Raw genomic sequence first — 19,533 nt, 5'->3', positions numbered from 1 at the left:
CCATCTTCCTAGTCACAAAATCCACACAGATTGAAGGCCAACCAAGTCTGCTCTCAGTAGCAGCCAGGACAGTTTCTGAGTCATGGAGAGAGAAGACACCAATGCTACCCCAATGCAACCCTGTGGTCACCAAACACAACTCTGATGCTTTTAACCTTGGAATAAGTCTCGGTTGCAACTCTGTCATGATAGGCCTGCTATAAACCCAATTATAATCTTGGGGCAGGCAGAGCCAGGGTAGTAGCCTTTGACAGCCTGGTCCTGTCAAAATCCTCACAGGACTCCTAGATTGCCTGAGCAAACCAGGCAGTTTGGGAGCCGACTGTGGAGGCAGCTTCCTGTGCATGGCAGACTGCCATGGTCCACTCAGCTAGCACACATGTCAACCTGCATCCTATAAAGCAAAATGTTAATTTTGGGTCAGGAAAATTTAGGTTAATAGTCACATTTTTGCAGTTGTTCCAAAATGACTCTGGTCCCTTGATCTTAAAGAGTTTATGAGAGCATAGGGAAAAAAAATAAGAAAAAAAATGGAGAAGCAAAATCTTAGTCTATATCAAAGAATTGTCATGATTAGATGTACACTTGACTAGAACCTTTTTGGAGTTTTTCTTAGACACATTTGCTTGCACCCAAACATGATCAGTTTGAGTTTAAAACCTGTTTTTTGTTTTGTTTTTAAGTTTTACCACCAGATAGACATAGACAGACATACATACAGACATACAGACAATTTGCACAAGCTTTGTGGTGCACTTAGAATTGTTCTTTAATTGGCCATGTAAGTTTTCTGGAATTCCAGTGGCAAATGATATTATTTTGCCTATATTCTAGAACCAGGTGGTTAGACAGTAAACAAAAAAAAAAAAACACCTTTTCAGCAAACCAAAATTTTCAGATCATCCGAGAAGCTACATTTTGAGAAACCAGTTTAGCTCCCATGGGGAGCTTACGGGAGACAGGACATGAACACAGACAGCAATCTCACAGAAAAACGCTTTCATCTTCCAGCATTTGAATTGCAAGGCACCTTTGAAATCCAAGGCCATAGTTACAGAGTTCAGAGTGGGGGCAGGTTTACTGGGAGCTGGAGACCCCAAGTCCCTGCCCAGCTTCTAGGAATTTGGCATGCCTGTCACCCGGGGGATGGACAGGCTTCCACTCCAACCAATCCTATTGTCGACCATGTGCTCAATGCTAGAGAAAGCTTACCATTTAGCCAAACAAGCAGGATTTAACTGGGTCTCCAAACTTAACATCAACAACAAGAATAGAAAACCTTTTTTTTTGAGTCTTTCAAAGCAGATGTTAAACAAATATTGGTACCTTTGGAAGCTAGCACCAGCCCATCCTATGTCACAGGCAGGCAGGAAGAGTTTAGAGAGAGGCAGAAAAAGAGACAGAGAGAATTTCATCTGCCTGAGTGCTCATAGAAGTTAGGTAAGTCCTGCAAAATATTCCAAATATGTAAGATAGGGCTCAAACTTGAGCAGCTTTCCTGAAGCATTTTAGACTGTCCCCTACTTGATGAGCTACCAGCGGAGCTGAACTAGAGATCAGTTGACTCCAAACACCCACAATTGCTGATCCCCTTGACCTAGCCCAGTGGCTTTATGGAAAATCCAAGCTCCAGGCTAATGGTCACTTACCCTGGTTGGGGTTTCGAATCTGTCATTGTTGTGGTGGATGGAAGTAAAGCATTCGGTCAGGAGAAGTTACTTTGGTGGGGTTAGCATTTCCCTAGCCTCAGGTCCCTCCCCTCTGCGAGCAGTCTGCATCTAGGAGAGCTGTAAGTCTGCCAGGACTGTCGGTGGGGGATCACCAGTATCTACCTTTAAAGGAGTTTGTTGTTCTGGATAAAGCTGTGACAATAGGGCTATGACTGATTTAAACATATTCTCAACATGGGTCAATCTATCTTTACTAGGATCATTGCATAATTTCTCCTTGGTGTCTGAGTCTTCCTTAATATCTAGCCCATCGGGTTCAGATTTTATTAATTTCCTCAGCTTTTCCAGGGAAGCTGCATATGCTCCTGGGGCTGGGCAACTCTTATCAGGTCCCTGTTCAGTTTCTCCAATCAACTGATTGAATTTAATCTGTTCATGTCTAGGATCTCAGCAATCTCGGACCAGATACCAAAGAATAATAGCATCCACTGGGGTTTTCTCAGGGTCATTTGCATATGTTTTTTCCAATTTTCTGTCAAGTTTCTAAGTTATTGGTTCCATCCTCCGGGAACTGGGGGCATGCTTCTTCAATAAAGTGAAAGAAACCTTCTAAGTGACTTTGGCCAACTTTCACTGCCCGGGCATGAAGCATGGCTTTGGGGGCCTGCATGTATAGCATGCAGCCTATACTTAGTCCCATAATTTCTTACTCCTGATTATCTCTCTCTCCCGCTTTCCTTCCCAAGTGATCGGACGTCTTTACCTGAGCGGGGTCCTCTGCCCTCATTCCAGGTTTTCAGGTCCCTGTTCGGGTGCCACTTCTGCCGAGCCAGCCGGCAGTGAAAAGGGAATCCTGAATGAGGGGGGAGAGGATTAAAGAAAAGGAAAAATAAGACAAGAGAAAAAAGACAAGAGGCAAAGATGGGGTTGGGAGGTCTGCAAATTAAGATTGTAACTCAAGACTGCAGCCCAGTTTATTCTTAACTTCCAGCTTATATGCAGTTTTGGAACCAGGGAATAGCATAGGGTTGCTACACACTGGGGAATATATCTGCAAAATGTTACCTATAGACTTGTATTCAGAATTCTTAAGGATAATAATAAAACTCAAATTAAAATGCAGGCAAAATACAGAGACACTTTACCAAACAATATATTTAGGTGGTAAATGAATACATGATGAAAAATTCATATATAAATAAAAACCACAACCAGCATATAATTATATACACTACTGAAAAATTTTAAAACAACTGGTGGAGATGCAGAATAACCAGAACTTTCATGCATAACTTGAGAGAAGCAAAACAGCAAAACTGCCTTAGAAAACAGCTTGTTGGTGTGTAGTAAGGTTAAAAATGCTCCTCCCATATGATGCTCAGATTTTACCACTACCTATTTAACCAAATGAAAGGATTAAAAACTCTCCCATCATTGACGATGCCTAGGAGTAGAGCCCTGAGTTGGCCGTGTGGGTTTAGGTGGCGCATGTAGAATTGGATAGAATGGGGCATAGGTATTTGATATTACAAATGAAGATCACTTAATGATTATCTTCCCAACTCATAAAATTAGTTTTTCTATGCCTATTAAAAATCTTTCTCGGCTGGGAATATGACCTAGTGGAAGAGTGCTTGCCTTGTATACATGAAGTCCTGGGTTAAATTTCTCAGCACCACATATATAGAAAAGCCAGAAGTGGTGCTATGGCTCAGGTGGTAGAGTGCTAGCCTTGAGCAAAAAGAAGCCAGTGCTCAGGCCCTGATTTCAAGGCTCAAGACTGGCAAAAAAAAAAAAAAATATATATATATATATATATATATATATATATATATATATAATTCGAGCAACCCATCCTACCTATAGATGTATCTGCCAAATTTCTAAGAATTTTGCAAATAGCTAGTAAAGAAGATAAGAAAGGAAGACAGGTGCTGGTTGTTTACAGCTGTAATCCTAGCTACTTGGAAGATTGAGATCTGAGGATAGTGGTTTGAAGCCAGCTAATACAGAAAACTTCATGAGTCTTTTATATCTAATTAGGCACCAAAAAACTGGAAGTGGATACATAGCCCAAGTAGTAGAGCAACAACTGTTATTGGGAAAACTAAGAGAGATTGTGAAGTCCTGAGTTCAAGCCCTCATGCAGAAAGACAGATACACACACACACACACACACACACACACACACACACACATGCATACACACATGAATGCATATATACACAGAAGGAAGGAAAACAAAATGAAGCTGAAAAAAATTAAATGTAATCCAGCTTTACAAATTGTCAGAATCAATGACCAATCATCTGAGAACTTTCACAGGACCTATTTTGAAATAACATCAGGATAATAAATAGTGTGGAATAAATATATATTAAGATTCAAATGAAAAGACACCAAGGTGTTCTCGAGTTAACAATAAAACTAATGCATAGAAAAAGGGAGAGGTGTTTCTATTTTTTGTTTGATATGTTACATATAGTCCCTCTCAAAACCTTGTCAAGTTGTAGTACATTATTTTAAATGCTTTACTGAAAGAACAAAGCTTTGAAGCATCAACATATATACACTTTCTTTGAAAGGTGGAAACAAACCTCAGATCCTCTCTACCTGTTGGCACAAGACAAGAATGCTACTTATTATTATTATTTATAGTTTTAGAATGGCTTCTTTGATTTTTATATTCAAGTATCTTTGTGCAGTTGGTGGGGATCTTGAAAACACTTCAAAATCAGCATAACTATGTATTCAGTACCAGCATCAAAGCAGCAGCAGTTATGCCCAGAGCAGCTAGCTGATATTTAGGAGTATCAAATCATATTCTGCTCAGTATGGGAGATGATCTAGGCTTTGCTTCACCACAGAAAAAAAAGGAGGAATCTGTGTTATGTCAGGAAACACAGCTAACAGGCTCTTCCTGGGCAAAGAACCATATGATTAATATCACTAAGCTTAAACATCTTCCTTCCAGAAATACTACTTCTAAATTACAATAGAAGGCTCTGGTGAGACTGAGTAGTGTGTGTGTACGTGTGCGTGTGTGTGCGTGCGTGTGTGTACATGTATGTGTTGACATTGGGCAGGGCAACGTGGAAACAGCTCAATCTCTTTATATGAGTCCCTTGTAGTGGTAAATATTAGAATGTTCCATACTTTATTTTTTTGATGAGTAAATGCAGTGAGCTTGCAGAAGGCTTTTTTTTTTTTGAGAAAAATGGGAGATTGCAGTCATCTGTTCTCAGACTTTGCATAACCCAAACATATCAGTGGAAGATTAAAGGCCAAGTTATGAAAATAACAATGTTGAGGTGATTCAGGGCAAAGAAACACAGTCATTGTTTGTAAATGAAGGTTAATGATATCTTTGCACAAGTTCCAATTTTATAACGCTTGTATTTTGGTGAATTATGCCAAGGATAAATCATACTTTGTGACTGGTATACGAAAGCATCACAGTGAGGTCATTATCTCTATTTTATTATAAGCGAGAACCTTTTTCCTGATAAGAGCTCTCTTTTTATTTTCACTAGACTTTATATATAAGGACATAAGGACAGTTTTCCTACAGACTATGATAACAGTGACCCCAGAATGACTAAAAGAGACTTCTAGATCAATTACTTACAGATATTAATAGACAGGCTTAAAATATTAAATGTAGTTTAGTTTACTCTGAAAATAGTTGATGAAAGTTTCCATGTATCACCTCAAACAACTATACAGTATCTCTGCTGACAGTCCATTTACCCAGAGACTAATATTTTGCTAACAAATACACTTTGTAGTGTCAGCAAAACTAAAATAAATGAGCTTAGTCCAATTGAAATGGATATTTGGCATATCATCAATCAATTAAGTCCTCTGGCACTCAGGTTCATATCAAAGTACATACTACAATCTCATCCATTTTATTTAGCTTTGGTCATGTTCACTTTCCTTTTTTCTCCCTTCTCGATGAGAATCTAGTCATTTTCATAGCTTTCTTTATTTCTGGGTGAAAAATTTTCCAGAAAAAAAATTCAAGAGTAAAATCAGGGAGAAAGAAGGAGGGAAGATGTCAGAGGGATGGTGTAAACAGCCAGAAGACTCAGCTTCTACATAAATGATACAGTTGGAGTCAACTGCAATAGGACAAGTAGCCAGAGAGACACGGAAGGTTCCATAGGAAAGGTACCCAGAGAGACATGGAGGGTGCCATAGGGAAAGTAGTCAGAGAGACATGGTGGATGCCTCTAGGCATTACTCTGCACACTGAAAAGTCTCTGAAAAAAACATGGTGGTGTCCATTTCCCATGGGAGATGCTTCCCAAGAACTCTGAGGATGTCTGAAAAATCAAGGGGTATTGCGTCCTGTATGGACTGTGGCTTCTTTCCTTCCTTCCTTCCTTCCTTCCTTCCTTCCTTCCTTCCTTCCTTCCTTCCTTCCTTCCTTCCTTTCTTTCTTCCTTCCTTCCTTCCTTCCTTCCTTCCTTCCTTCCTTCCTTCCTTCCTTCCTTCCTTCCTTCCTTCCTTCCTTCCTTCCTTCCTTTCTTTCTTTCTTTCTTTCTTTCTTTCTTTCTTTCTTTCTTTCTTTCTTTCTTTCTTTCTTTCTTTCTTTCTTTCTTTTGCCAGTCCTGGGCCATGAACTCAGGGCCTGAGCACTGTCCCTGGCTTCTTGCTCAAGGCTAGCAATCTGCCACTTGAGCTACAGCTCCATTTCTGGCCGTTTTCTATATATGTGGTGCTGGGGAATCCAACCTAAGTGTCTCATGTAAAGAGGTACTCTTGCCACTAGGCCATATTCCCAGTCTGGACTGTGGTTTTTACTTTACAAATCGTTTAATTTATAGGTATAGCATGTGACTAGTAATAAGTAATAATAATGAAAACAGTCTTAACAGTGTGTTACAGTAAAAGTTACATGAATTGGATCCCTCTCAAACAATCTTACCATCCTACTTGTGTTGTCACGATGATGCACTGCATGGCTTCTCCTTGTTGCATCATGGATCTTGTGATTTGGGCCCATTATTAATAAAAATGAGAATTTCTTGAATGATATGATCTGTTAACTGAAAAATGGTATGAGTAATTAACAGGAGGGTACATGCGTAGAATGTATGTCCTGGCCACATAAAGGGATGGCTCACATCCAAGTTAAGTAGAACATAATGGTGTATAATAGTGTACCCATGTACTTCTAAGATTTTTTTTTCATGTTACACTTTGGTCTTCACTACTGAAGAGAAAAAAAATAGGAGGGACTTTTAATTCCAAATAGATTCTCAATTATCTCTGATTTATTTTACTTTAGTTCAAATGCATTAAATTAAGATTTTATTCAAAATGAAAACCAGCCTTATTAATGAGATTGGGAGTGAACAATTATATGTCTTACTGGATGAAAAACTTTTGTTTCAGAGAAAAGCAAGAATTTCTCACAAGAGGAAAATCATGATTGAAACCCCCACAATCTGATTAGTATAGCTTGTCCCTCTTGTGTCAGAAGGTCATCTAAATTTTAGCATATTTCTTATTTATAAGCCCTCAAATGAGCCTCTAATAGTTGCTATTTCTGCTCCCAGACGGCTTTGGGTATAGGTAGAACTTAGGTTGTTGCAAAGAATTGCCCACATCTCCATCCATCAAAGTGTCACCAATGGAAGCATAATGCTTTATATCAAATTCACACACACAGAAGGGAGAAGAGCTGTTGAGGTGAAGTGAGTATGATGTGAAGTGAGTATGACATGTCTTTTAAATCAATGGCTACTGGACCACTGAAGGATTTGTCAGTATTAACAACTTTTGATATTAAAAATGGTTTACTGTGTTTCCCCTTTCTCCAAAGACAAGATTTTGCTATATAGACTAGGCTGGCCCCAAATTCCAGTACCTTCCACCTCAGTCTCCCAGGTGTTGCTATTGCAAGACAGTGCCACCACTGCTGCATCTGAGTGGATCTTCAGAGAGTCACATCATTTATAACATCCCCAAACCATAAGAGTATGATTTTTCCCTTAATAAGGGAGTGGATAAAATGTAGGAAGTAGTCATAGAATGAAATATTGCACAGGAATAAAAATGAACTTATTGCGATACACGTGGCAACGTGGCAGAATCACACAGACATGTGTGGGAAGCACACAAGAAATACACGGCATGATTTGGTTTAACTGTTGTTAAGAACAGGAAAATTTAACCAATGGCCATCGACATCAGAACAATTAATTAACAGTTGCTCCTTGTGGGTATTGACTGGATGGGACATGAGAACATTTTGGTAGAGAGGTGCATGATGTGGTTCAGACTTATGTCTTGCATTATGAATACATAAAATGTATTCATCTTATCATACTTTGTATTTTATTATGGCTATTTTGTCCCTTTTAGTACTAGAGATGGAACCTAAGGGTCTCTCACATGCTAAGAGAGTCTTTATTACTGAGCTATATCTTCAACCCTTTCAAATTCCATTCATTCATTCATTTTTGGCAGTACTGGAGTCTGACATCAGGATCTTGTTCTTGTTAGGCTGTGCTCTATCCTTCAGTATACTTCTAGCCTTCTGTCTCCCTCCTCCCCTCATTGGTTATTTTTTAGATAGAATATTGCTTCTTCCTTAAGCTTATGCTTGAATCCAAGTCGTCTATTTTTGTTTCCTCTTTTAGCTGAGATTTGTGGCATGTGTTACCACACTGGGCTTCTTCCACTGAGATGGACTCTCCAGGTCTTTTTGTGCCCAGGCTGCTATGAAACAATGGTCTTCCAGGTCTCAGCCTGCCCTGTAGCTAGGGTGACAGGTATGAGCCACAGCATTCAAGTTAAATTCTATTTAGAGTCTTACTAAGGTGCCCAGGCAAGCTTTAATCTTGTGATCCTCCTGCCTCAGTCTCCCTAGTAGCTGGTATTATAGTTTGGCACCACCATGCCCAGCAACTATAACTATAAAATATGTTAACACTTTTTTTGTTTGTTTGTTTTTACTCTGCTCCATAAAAAGGTACAATTCTTACCCTTCCCTGTGAATCTTAGGCTTATGTACATTCAATAGAACACACTGTGAGGTAGGCCTGGTGATTTCTGAGTCTAGGTTATAAGAGATAATGGGATTCTGTTTTGTGGGCTCAGACCCTGTTGTTGAGTCCCGAGGCATCACCGAGCAAGTTCCAAGGCTGCCATGCTCTTGGGAAGCCCAGGTCACATGGAAAGCGGGTATTTCAGTCCACAGATCAATTGACCTAAGCCTCTGAGTCATCCATGGTCAGGCCCCAGATCCACTTAAGACCTCTTTAGATGTTCTAACCCTGAGCTACTGAGTGATATCCTCCTCCCATCCTCAGGTATTGGAGTCCTTTGAACTTATCTTGGATATTTTTAGGTAGAAACCATTCTTGCTGTGTTCTGACCTGGAAAACATTGACATAGATGTTTTATACCACTAGGTTTTGGAATAACTTATTACACAGTAATGCTAATGCAAACAGGATTTCATACCAGATTTTTTTTTTTAGAAAAACCATTAAAAATGGACCATTAAAATAAATAAATGTGGGAATCTGTGTCAGTGAGGGTTCTTTGGTTGAAAGCAACACACACCACTTAACCAAAAGAGAATTTATTGGCAGGGTATGAGGCTGGAAGGTTGTAAAGGAATTAAGTACATTCCTATTCCTGAAAGCCTTCTGGTGGCCTTGTAGCAGAAACGGATAGAGATCAGTGTCAATCTCTGCCAGGAACATGCTCTGACCACAGGATGCTCTGTCACCTTGACTGAAACTCCAGAATAGTCACATGACTACACCTTGTCTAGCATTAGCAAGCAATGTGCTTACAGCTTTTCCAAGACCAGAGGGCAGTGTGAAAGGAGTAAATATCCCCAGGGAACTCAGAGTGACCTTATTTGTAAAAAAAGAAGTCCATATGGGGCATATCAAACTCCTGTAATACGGAACCAGCAATTCAAATGAGACTGGATTTACTCCAGTAGATCTGACTTCATTCTAATGTCAGCATTACAAAAAATAACCCAGATGGACTAAGTTTCTGGGATCTATTCAGAGCTACAATGGAACTTAAGATTTTTCCAGCACCTACTGATCAGTTTCTGCATCACTGCATGGTGGAAGACTAGAAGGCAAGATGGGAGGAGAAGCCCAACATCAGTCTTGAGCTCTCATCCTCAAACCCCTTTCTAATTGACATTCATTTATTCAAGATGGTAGAGCTCACAAGAGTGAAAGCTCTCTTGTTAGGTGTCACATCTTTCACTGTTGCTTTAAGGATTAACCTTTCATTGCATCCTTTTATTGTGGACCCAGTCAAATCTATGCACCATGCGCAATCCAAGCTATGGTGATGACATTGGCTGCTAATGGTCACTAGTGTCTCTTCCAGTTCGCAGTCAGTGACTAAAAAGAGTTCCTATTAGAAAGTTTGCCTCAAGGGGAGAGCGCTGCACTGTTGGTTTGTGCTCCAGAACTCTCTTCCTGTGAATCAGACTCAGGATATATCTCATCTAAGCCCCGCAAGTTCATCTCATTCATAACCTCTTTCTTATCTTGCTCCACCCAATTTCTTATTCTTTTATTTCTTTTCTTTTTAATTTTTTTTCAAATTTCTATTAACAAACTAATGTACAGAGAGGATACAGTTTCATACATTAGGAATTGGATACATTTCTTGTACTGTTTGTTACCTCGCCCCTCATTACCCCCTCCCCCTCCCCCTTTCCCTTTCCCCCCATGAGGTGTTCAGTTCACTTACACCAAACAGTATTGCAAATATTGCTTTTGTAGTTGTTTGTCTTTTTTTACCCTGTGTCTCTCGATTTTGGTATTCCCTTTCAATTTCCTAGTTCTAATACCAGTATAGATGGTTTCCAATATAGTCAGATAAGATTACAGAGATAGTGTAGATACAACCACAGGAAGGTGATACAAGAACATCATCAATAGTAGAAGCTACAGATACACATGGGACATTGAAAGTAGTTACAACTGTGATATGACAATCATTTCCATACCACGTAGTTCATTTCACTAAGCATCATCTTATGTGATCATAAGGGTGTAGGTATTGGGCTCTTGTGATCCTCTGCTGTGACTTGCCTAAATCTGAGCTAATTATTCCCAATAAGGGAGACCATAGAGTCCATGTTTCTTTGGGTCTGGCTCACTTCACTTAGTATAATTTTTTCCAAGTCCTTCCATTTCCTTACAAATAGGGCAATGTCATTCTTTCTGATAGAGGCATAAAATTCCATTGTGTATATGTACCACATTTTCCTGATCCATTCTTCTACTGAGGGGCATCTGGGTTGGTTCCAGATTCTAGCTATGACAAATTGTGCTGCGATGAACATTGTTTTGCTGGTGGCTTTACTGTGATTTTGTTTGTGTTTTTTTGGATAGATACCCAAAAGTGGGGCTGCTGGGTCATAGGAGAGTTCTATATTTAGGCTTCTGAGGAATCTCCATACTGCTTGCCAGAGTGGCTTACATTCCCACCAACAATGAAGTAGGGTTCCCTTTTGGCCACATCCCCTCCAACAATTGTTATTGTTAGTTTTCTTGATATAGGACATTCTTACTGGGGTGAGATGGAATCTCAATGTTGTTTTGATTTGCATTTCTTTTATGGCCAGTGATGTAGAGCATTTTTTTCATATGTCTCTTGGCCATTCTCATTTCCTCATCAGAGAAGTTTCTTTGTAAGTCTTTAGCCCACTTGATGAGGGGGCTATTGGTTCTTTGTGGTTTTGTTTTGGATGAAGGTAATTTTTTTAGTTCTGCATATATTTTAGATATGAGGCCTTTGTCCACTGAATGGCTGTTAAAGATCTTCTCCCAGTCTGTGGGCTTTCTGTTTATCTTGTGAGCTATGTCCTTTGCTCTGCAGAAGCTCTGCAGTTTGATGCAGTCCCATTTGTCCAACCTTTCTTTGATTTGCAGCCTTTCTGGGTCTTTGTTAAGGAAGTTCCATCCTGTGCCAAGGAGCCCAAGTGTTTCTCCTACTCCTTCGATTAGTGTTTTCAGGGTGTCTGTTTTGATTTCGAGGTCTTTAATCCATTTGGAATTGATTTTGGTGCAGGTTGATGTATAGGGATCTAGTTTTAGTTTGTTGCATGTGTTGAACCAGTTTTGCCAGCACCATTTGTTAAAGAGGCTATCTTTCTTCCAAACTATTGTTTTAGCTTCTTTATCAAAGATTAAGTAGGTGTAGTTCTTTGGGTTCATTTCTGGGTCTTCAATTCTGTTCCATTGGTCTTCAGGCCTGTTCCGGTGCCAATACCAAGCTGTTTTTTTTATTACTATAGCTTTATAATACAGCTTGAAGTTGGGTATTGTAATTTCTCCAGTACTGTTCTTTCTGCTTTGGATTGTTTTTGCTATTCCAGGTCTTTGATTGTTCCATATGAATTTCTGGATTGCTTCCTCTATTTCATTAAAAAATAGTTTTGGGATATTAATGGGTATTGCATTGAATTTGTAGATAGCCTTTGGCAATATTGCCATTTTGATTATATTAATCCTCCCAATCCAGGAGCATGGGAGGATTTTCCATTTCCTTAGTTCTGCCTTAATTTCGTTTTTTAAGCTTTTAAAGTTCTCATCGTAGAGGTCTTTCACTTCTTTGGTTAAGGTCTTTCCTAGGTATTTTATGTTTTGGGGGGCTATTGTAAAAGGAGTTGCTTTCCTGATTTCAGCCTCGGTCTTGGGATGAGTGTTATACTGGCGTCATAGAATGTGTCTGGTAGTGAACGTTCTCTTTCAATTACATTGAAGAGTTTGAGAAATATAGGTGTGACTTTTGTTTTGAAGGCCTTGTAGAATTCTGCAGTGAATATATCTGGACCTGGGCTTTTCTTGGATGGGAGATCATTTATTGCCGTTTCTATTTCAATACTGGATTTGGGTCTATTTAGAAGGTTTAAATCTTCATGGTTGAGTTTGGAGATTTGAATTTTTTCTAGGAAATCATCCATTTCTTCCAAGTTCTTGAATTTGTTGGCATAAAGGTTTGCAAAATAGTTCCTTATTATTTTCCGAATTTCAGTTATTTCTGTGGTGATGTTAGCTGTTTTATCTCTGATCTTGTTTATTTGAGTGTGCTGCCTTCATTTTTTGGTCAGTTTTGCCAGGGGTCTGTCTATCTTGTTGATTTTTTCAAAGAACCAACTCTTTGTTTTCTTGATTCTTATGATGGTTTTTTCATCTCTAATTGATTTAATTCTGATTTTATTTTAATTATTTGCTTCCATCTATTGACTTGGGGTTTGGCTTGTTGTTCTCTTTCAAGGAAATTAAGGTGCCTCCTTAAATTATTGAGTTGCTGTTTTTCCAGGTTGTTTGTGTATGCATATATACAATATAAATATAAATTTTCCTCTGAGTACTGCCTTAGCTGTGTCCCAAAGGAGCTGGTACTTTGTGTCCTCATTTTGGTTGAGTTCCTTAAACATTTGAATTTCCGATTTAATTTCTTCAATGACCCACTGATGGTTCAGCAGTGTGTTGCTTAGTCTCCATGAACTGTAGGATTTTCTGTGGTGGCTGTTTGAGTTGAGCTCTAATTTTATTCCATTGTGGTCTGAGAGAATGCAATCATGGTTTTGATACTTCTGAATTTGTACAGATTTTCTTTGTGCCCTAAGATGTGATCTATTTTGGAGAATGTTCCATGTGCTGCTGAGAAGAATGTGTATTCTGTTGTTGCTGGGTGGAATATTCTGTAGATGTCGGTTTAGTTTAGTTGGTCTATGGAATTATTTATTTCTGTGATTTCTTTGTTCAGTTTTTGGCGTGTTGATCTGTCCATAGGTGACAGTGGAGTGTTAAAGTCCCCAACTATCAATGTGTTTGGGTCTATGAGTGTTTTTAAAGTCAGTAGTGTTTGTTTGATGAAGTTTGGTGCTTCTGCATTTGGTGTGTAGATATTTAGAATGGTTATATCTTCCTGTAGGAGAGATCCTGTTACTAGTATGTAGTAACCTTCTTTGTCTCTTCTGACCTTTTTTAATTTGAAGTCAATTTTGCCTGATACTAGGATTGCAACTCTGGCCTGCTTATGGGGGCCATTTGCTTGATAGATTTGATTCCAGCCTTTCACTTTTAGACGATGTTTACTCTTGCTGGGTAGATGAGTCTCTTGGAGGCAGCAGAAAGATGGATCTTGATTTTTGATTCAACTTATGAGCCTATGTCGTTTGATTGGCGAATTAAGTCCATTAATGTTGAGAGTTAGGATTGAGAGCTGATCGTTTGTTCCTTTCATTATCACTATCTTGTTAAAAGTTGTGTCTTCCCATTTCTTGATCTGATGTTTACTATTTAGGGTTCATTTCTCTGTCTGTATTGGGATCTTGATTATTTTCCCTGTATAGTACATCTCTGAGGATTTTCTGTAAAGCTGGTTTGGTGGAGATATATTGATTCAGTTGTTCCTTACTGTGGAAGACTTTTATTTGACCTTTGGCTATGAATGAGAGTTTGGCTGGGTTCAGTATTCTTGGTTGGTAGTTATTTTTATTTAGTGTTTAGTATAGCTCATTCCAGGCTTTCCTTGCTTTCATGGTCTCTGCTGAGAAGTCTGGGGGTAATTCTGATTGCTTTTCCTTTATATGTGATTGTTTTCTTTTCCCTAACAGCTCCCTAACAGATTCTTTCCTTGGACTCTCCTGATCCTGTTTTGATTACAATGTGTTGGTGGGTTGTCCTATTCTGGTCTGATCGGTTAGGGGTTCTAAATGTTTCTTGTATCTGTATAGGCCTATCCTTCTGGATATTTGGGAAGTTCTCAGCTAATATTCTGTTAAATAGGTTGCTTATCCCATTAACTTTTTTTTTTTTTTAAAAACAAGAAGTTTATTTAAACAACAAGACGCTTGACTTGAAGGGAAAACTATCTAGGATTCTTTTTTTTTTTTTTAAGAGTAATTTACCCCTACTTAAAGACAGATTGCCCTACATGTAACAGCTACGTACAAAAAAGTTATAAAATTGTCCTTGGTTTTACAATGATAAATGAAAACATTAAAATTATCCAATCAAACAAGGTATGCAAGGATTTTTGTTGTTTTTTTCTTTATTTGTTAAAACAGTGAGAGCAAAATAACTTACTGAAATATAAAGATAAAAGCTAAATGAGCATGCCACTAATGGAGAAGGGGGATATTTTCACAGAACCAGTATTTTTCCCTATCCCATCTCCATTTGATGTCAATCAAAATATACCATTGGCCATTTAGGTTTTTCTTTAAAAAAAAAAAAGGAAAAGAAAAATAAAAAATAAAAGCAATATGCCTGTGCACATACACCAGTTACTTTATGTACAGTAAACAGTAAAGGAATGGGGAAGGGGAAAATGAAAGAATAGAGAAAACTATACTGTAGTAGTCAGGTTGTGGTGGAACCAAATTGCAGTTTTCTAATTAAGAATGTATTCTTGGTCTATAAGAACAAAATTCTGGAGCAAAGTAGCAGGTTCCCTTTCTTAGTAGACACCTCCTGTCTGCTGCTGGAACACATCAATTGTATCTTCATCCTCCATTTCCAACTGTTCAGGTGTGTCTGTTTCATTGATTGGCTGCCCATCAAATCAGAATCTGATCTGCCTCATTGATAAACCCTGTCCTTCACAATAGGCTTTCATTAGTTTACTAAGTGGTGTATGCCTCTTATTCTTAAACTGCACCACAGAAACATCCTGCCCCGCCACCTTCAAATTAATATGATCATTGTTCTCAGTCTTGACTCCTTCCTTGGGCTTTTCATTGGCCATCGCGAGCGCCGGAGTCTCCTCAGATGCCGCTTCACAAAAGAGGCCCCCGGTCCGCACCGAACAAGCACACAGGCAGCACCACAGCGGCTCCCATTATCTTCTTTCTCCAAGTTTTCCTCAATATCTCTTATCCTTAAATTGGGCTTCCTAATCGTGTCTTGAATCTCCTGTAGCGATCTGTTTTGTTGATTGTACTGGATTTGTATTGATTTTTGATCTTTCTCCATAGATTCTAGGGAATCTTCAGCTCCTGAGATTCGATCCTCTGCTTCAGTTAGTCGGGATTGTAGGCTAGCTACTTGATTTCGAATCTCTTTTTTCCTTCTGATTGGTTTTTCCTGATGATTTCCATGTCATCTCTTAGGTCTTGCATGGACTTCTTTACTTCATTAATTTGGTTTTGAGTGCTGTCTCTCAAATTTTTTACCTGGGTAGCTATCTTTTCATTTGACTCTTGAAGTTCATTTATCTTTCTATTTGTTGAGGCCATGAAATCATCTATTACTTTATGGAAGGATTGCTGTATTGATTCACATTTTCATTTAACATGTTTATCAGTAGACTTTGTAGAGCATTTTGAGGGTTCTCTTCTATGTCTTTGATTGACTGCTGTGTTTCCTGCTTGTTTTGAGTGGGAGAAAAGACTCCATTGTTTTCCATCTTTCTTGTGTTTCTTCTGCCCATTTGGATTAGGAATGCCAATCTACAAGCACCTGTGAGCACCGTTTAAGACCCAAAGTAGCCCTTAGCAAGCACTGTTGTGTAAATCTTATAAGTTCACAATTATATCCAGTATCTTGTATACCTGTCTATAAAATTAGATTTGGTGTTCCTAAAGAATACAGTTTCAATATAACAGCCGATCCTGGGCCCTGTATTCAGTAGTTACTTATTTACTGTTACAATCCTATGAGAAATTCTTGTTCTTGTATTAAGTTCTTTTTGGACTGGCTTTCTCTATGAACATCTTTGATTCACTTGGATTAAGCAGGGATACCCTCTATCCAATAACCAGGAGTCAATGGAACCTGGACATCCTGGTAGTAAGTCAGGAGGGAAAGGTAGAGGTAGTAAAGAGAATAGAGTAAAATGTATTGGGGTGGGGGGCGTGATGACTTTGGTTTATTTTCAGTGACGTGGAAATGTGGAGAAGAGTAGAATCAGTAGAAAGAACAAGGTTAAAATGATAGACAATGGAGAGTTAGCAGAAAAGAGTGGAGGTGTTATTCATAGGAAAGTAATTTTTAAAGAAAGAGAACTCAAAGAGAGAAATAAAGAAAAAATACTGGAAGACAGATGCACAAAACAGAGAAAAATTACTTAAAAAAATAAAAAGGAAAAAACCAGAAAAACAAACAACCCCCCAAAAAAAGAACTTGATAAAACAAACAGTTCAAAATGGAAAACAAGAAAAGCAATGATATTTTAGAAGTGAAAAAATTTAAAAAAAAATTTAAAAAGTTTAAAAAATGTTTGAAAATTAAAAAAAAAAATAGAATCCTCTTTGTTTGGATGGTCTTTCCCCAGTCTCTGGTTTCCTTGTGATGGTCTGCAGTCTATTTTCCTGATTGGCTGGTTTGACTTGCTATCAGTTTGCAGGTGGTGGATCTGTTCTGACCCTTCTCCTTGTTGGTGCAATCCTGGGTCTCTGTGGTTCACACAGCTTGCAGGTAGGCCTTGGGCATCCTCTGTAGATGGGGACGTGAACAGTCTCAGGAACTGTGGGTCCTCTGTCTGCTGTGGGGCCGCTGCCCTTAATGCCTGGGTTTGAATAGGCTGTGGACTCAGCAGGGTGGGGCGCCTCTGGCCTGGTTTACCCGGCTGAGAGTTGCTTGCCTGGGGGAGGTTCCTCCCTCCTGAGCGGGCCGGCCGCCTGGTGGAGCAGGGTACGGAATTCAGCTCTGTTTCGGGCTGGAAATTAGGCTTCCTCTGTGATGGGACCATTTATCTGTCTTAGGAACTGTTTGTTCCCCCACCTGTTGTTTCCGTGCCGCTGGTAGCTGCTCCCCACTTTTGCTTTAAATTTAGAAATTCTGGCGGGTAGGGAGGGGCACCTCTGGCTAAGCCGTGGCCCAGGAAGAGCCTCCTGCCTGGGCATGGGGCATTCTCCTGGGTGGAGCTGGATCTTACTGGTCGGTCCCTCTTGCCCTTTTCAAAGATGGCTCCTTTGTCCTCGCATTCCCCAGGCCCGCTTTAGTTCCAATCTAGTCTGACCCTATGCCAGTGTCAAAGATGGCACTTTGCTCTGGCAGTGGGGGAAGGGCTACCTTCCAGAAGCTGCTCTGTGGGCGCGAGTGAGAATACCCTTTGTGGGGTACTCACACTTTCTTTTCGATTTCAGCCCGTCCGTGCTCAGCCGCCATCTGAAAGATTTCTCCCTGGTCTACACTGTGTGCTTTAGCTGCATGGAGTGCGGGTTGCTGTGCTGGGCGCTTTGCTGGCGCCGGCACTGGCGCAGTTGTGGGACGCTGCCTGTAGCTCATATCTGTGTTTTCAGATGAGCAAAGTCGATTTTTCCTTCCTGGCCAGAATCCCTGTACTGTTAGAACTTACTCTGGCGGTGTTTCTAGGAGTAAAAGTTTCTATGGGGTGAGAAAACTGCGATGTCGGAGGGAGCTTAGCTAGGGCTCTGCTGCTCCTCCGCCATCTTCCCGGAAGTCCAATTTCTTATTCTTAATAGCTAACTTTCTTTAGAGAATTCTCATGATTTGTTGCACAGAATGCTGTAAAGTAATGGTTGAGGTTTAAAGCTAGCCCAAGAAGTAAAGTCCATTAGAGTCTTATCTCCAAATAACCAACAAAAAGCCAGAAGTGGACATGTGGCTCAAATGGTAGAATGCCAGTCTTGAGTGCGGGAAAAAAACAACAACAACCAAACAACCAAGAGGCAGTGACAAGGCTCTGAGTTCAAGCCCCAATACCTGCACAAGCAAATGAACAAACAAACACTAATCAGTGATTCTCAGACTTGGTGTGCATCAGAATGACTTGGATGGCTGGATAAAATGCGGTGCTGAGCCTCAATCTCAGAATGTGATGTAGTGTATGCAGGCTGTGGGTTGGGGAGGCAGGGGTGAGAAATTCTCAGATAAAGCTGTGTGGCTGGCGTGGGAATCTATCCAGAAGAATTACTGTTCTGACAATTGCTAAGGTGGTGTGGACTGCAGTTATCCCAAATCCATCCCCTTAGTAAACTTCCCTTCCCCACAAGAGACCCTGCCTGCCACAGAATCAACATGTTTGTAACTCTCTTCCTTTGATTCGAAAGTTGAAGACTTATGCAGAACTGTTGTCTGGAAAGGAAAGGCTCTCTGCCCCTTCAGATTATCTCCATACAGTAGTTTACTTAGCCAGTTATCTAGTGGAACCCTGAACAAAGAGGCAATGAGAACAAACGTTTTAGCCTTTTCTTTTGGCAATACTAAGATTTAAACCACAAGCCTCTCTCTTGTTAGGTGTGCCTTCTAACCACTGTGCCTTGGCATCAGCCCTGGTTTTGTTGGTTAGTTTTGAAACTGGGTTCTATTTCCTGCCCAAACATGGCCCTAGGCAAAGATGCCTGTCAGGCTGTGGGTCATAGCTAGGATTACAGGCACACACCACCACACCCAGCTTTTTGTGGAGAAGGGGGTCTTGAGAACTTTCTGTTCATGCTGGCCACAAAATAAGATGCCAGCTGACCTCAGACACCTGCTCAGGAATGTTTTGATGAGATTAAAATGAATCAACCAACCAACAAACAAGAAAATGTGACCACAGGCATTTCTTCTTTTGTCACAGAATCCCATCTTCAAAGCAAAGCTAGAGAGGTATCCCAGTACATAGAGCTAAGGGTCTGAAAAAAACCATGGTGGATAAACTTGGAAAATAAATAAATAAACACACTATTCTGCACATTGCAGTATTGGTTAGTCCAGAGAAGTGCAGAACTTGAGTTATTCTCAGAGTGATCCAGGCTTGGCCTGGGGCTGGGCCCATATGGCCTGTTTATTTTGAGGAAACAGACAAACCATATGATTTCACTGGGAAACCAGAGCCCTCGTATTGCATTTCAAGGTCTGTTGTACTGTTGAGAAAACATACATTAAGAAAGAAAACA

At 39.8% G+C, this 19,533-nt stretch overlaps 1 protein-coding gene across 1 annotated transcript; it reads right to left on the bottom strand.

Moving 5' to 3' along the window:
• Positions 1-15,004: 15,004 nt before the first annotated feature.
• On the bottom strand, positions 15,005-15,490 carry LOC125359401 (small ubiquitin-related modifier 2-like). Its single transcript, XM_048357113.1, has 2 exons — positions 15,281-15,490; positions 15,005-15,223 (listed from the first exon to the last, which is right to left on the bottom strand). The coding sequence occupies exons 1-2, from the start codon at positions 15,432-15,434 to the stop codon at positions 15,147-15,149; spliced, it is 231 nt and encodes a 76-aa protein (XP_048213070.1). The 5' UTR covers positions 15,435-15,490; the 3' UTR covers positions 15,005-15,146.
• Positions 15,491-19,533: the final 4,043 nt, after the last annotated feature.

This window comes from Perognathus longimembris, chromosome 11, assembly GCF_023159225.1.
Source record: "Perognathus longimembris pacificus isolate PPM17 chromosome 11, ASM2315922v1, whole genome shotgun sequence".
NCBI lineage: Eukaryota > Metazoa > Chordata > Mammalia > Rodentia > Heteromyidae > Perognathus > Perognathus longimembris.
This window is presented reverse-complemented; position numbering and strand designations above follow the sequence as displayed.

What these genes read in the sequence shown, in the direction of transcription:
- LOC125359401 (XM_048357113.1), bottom strand. Translation starts at nt 15,434, where the DNA reads ATGGCCAATGAAAAGCCCAAGGAAGGAGTCAAGACTGAGAACAATGAT. An exon ending in AGCCTATTGTGAAGGACAGG is followed by an intron (nt 15,224 to 15,280) that starts GTTTATCAATGA and finishes TCAATGAAACAG; the next exon opens with ACACACCTGAACAGTTGGAA.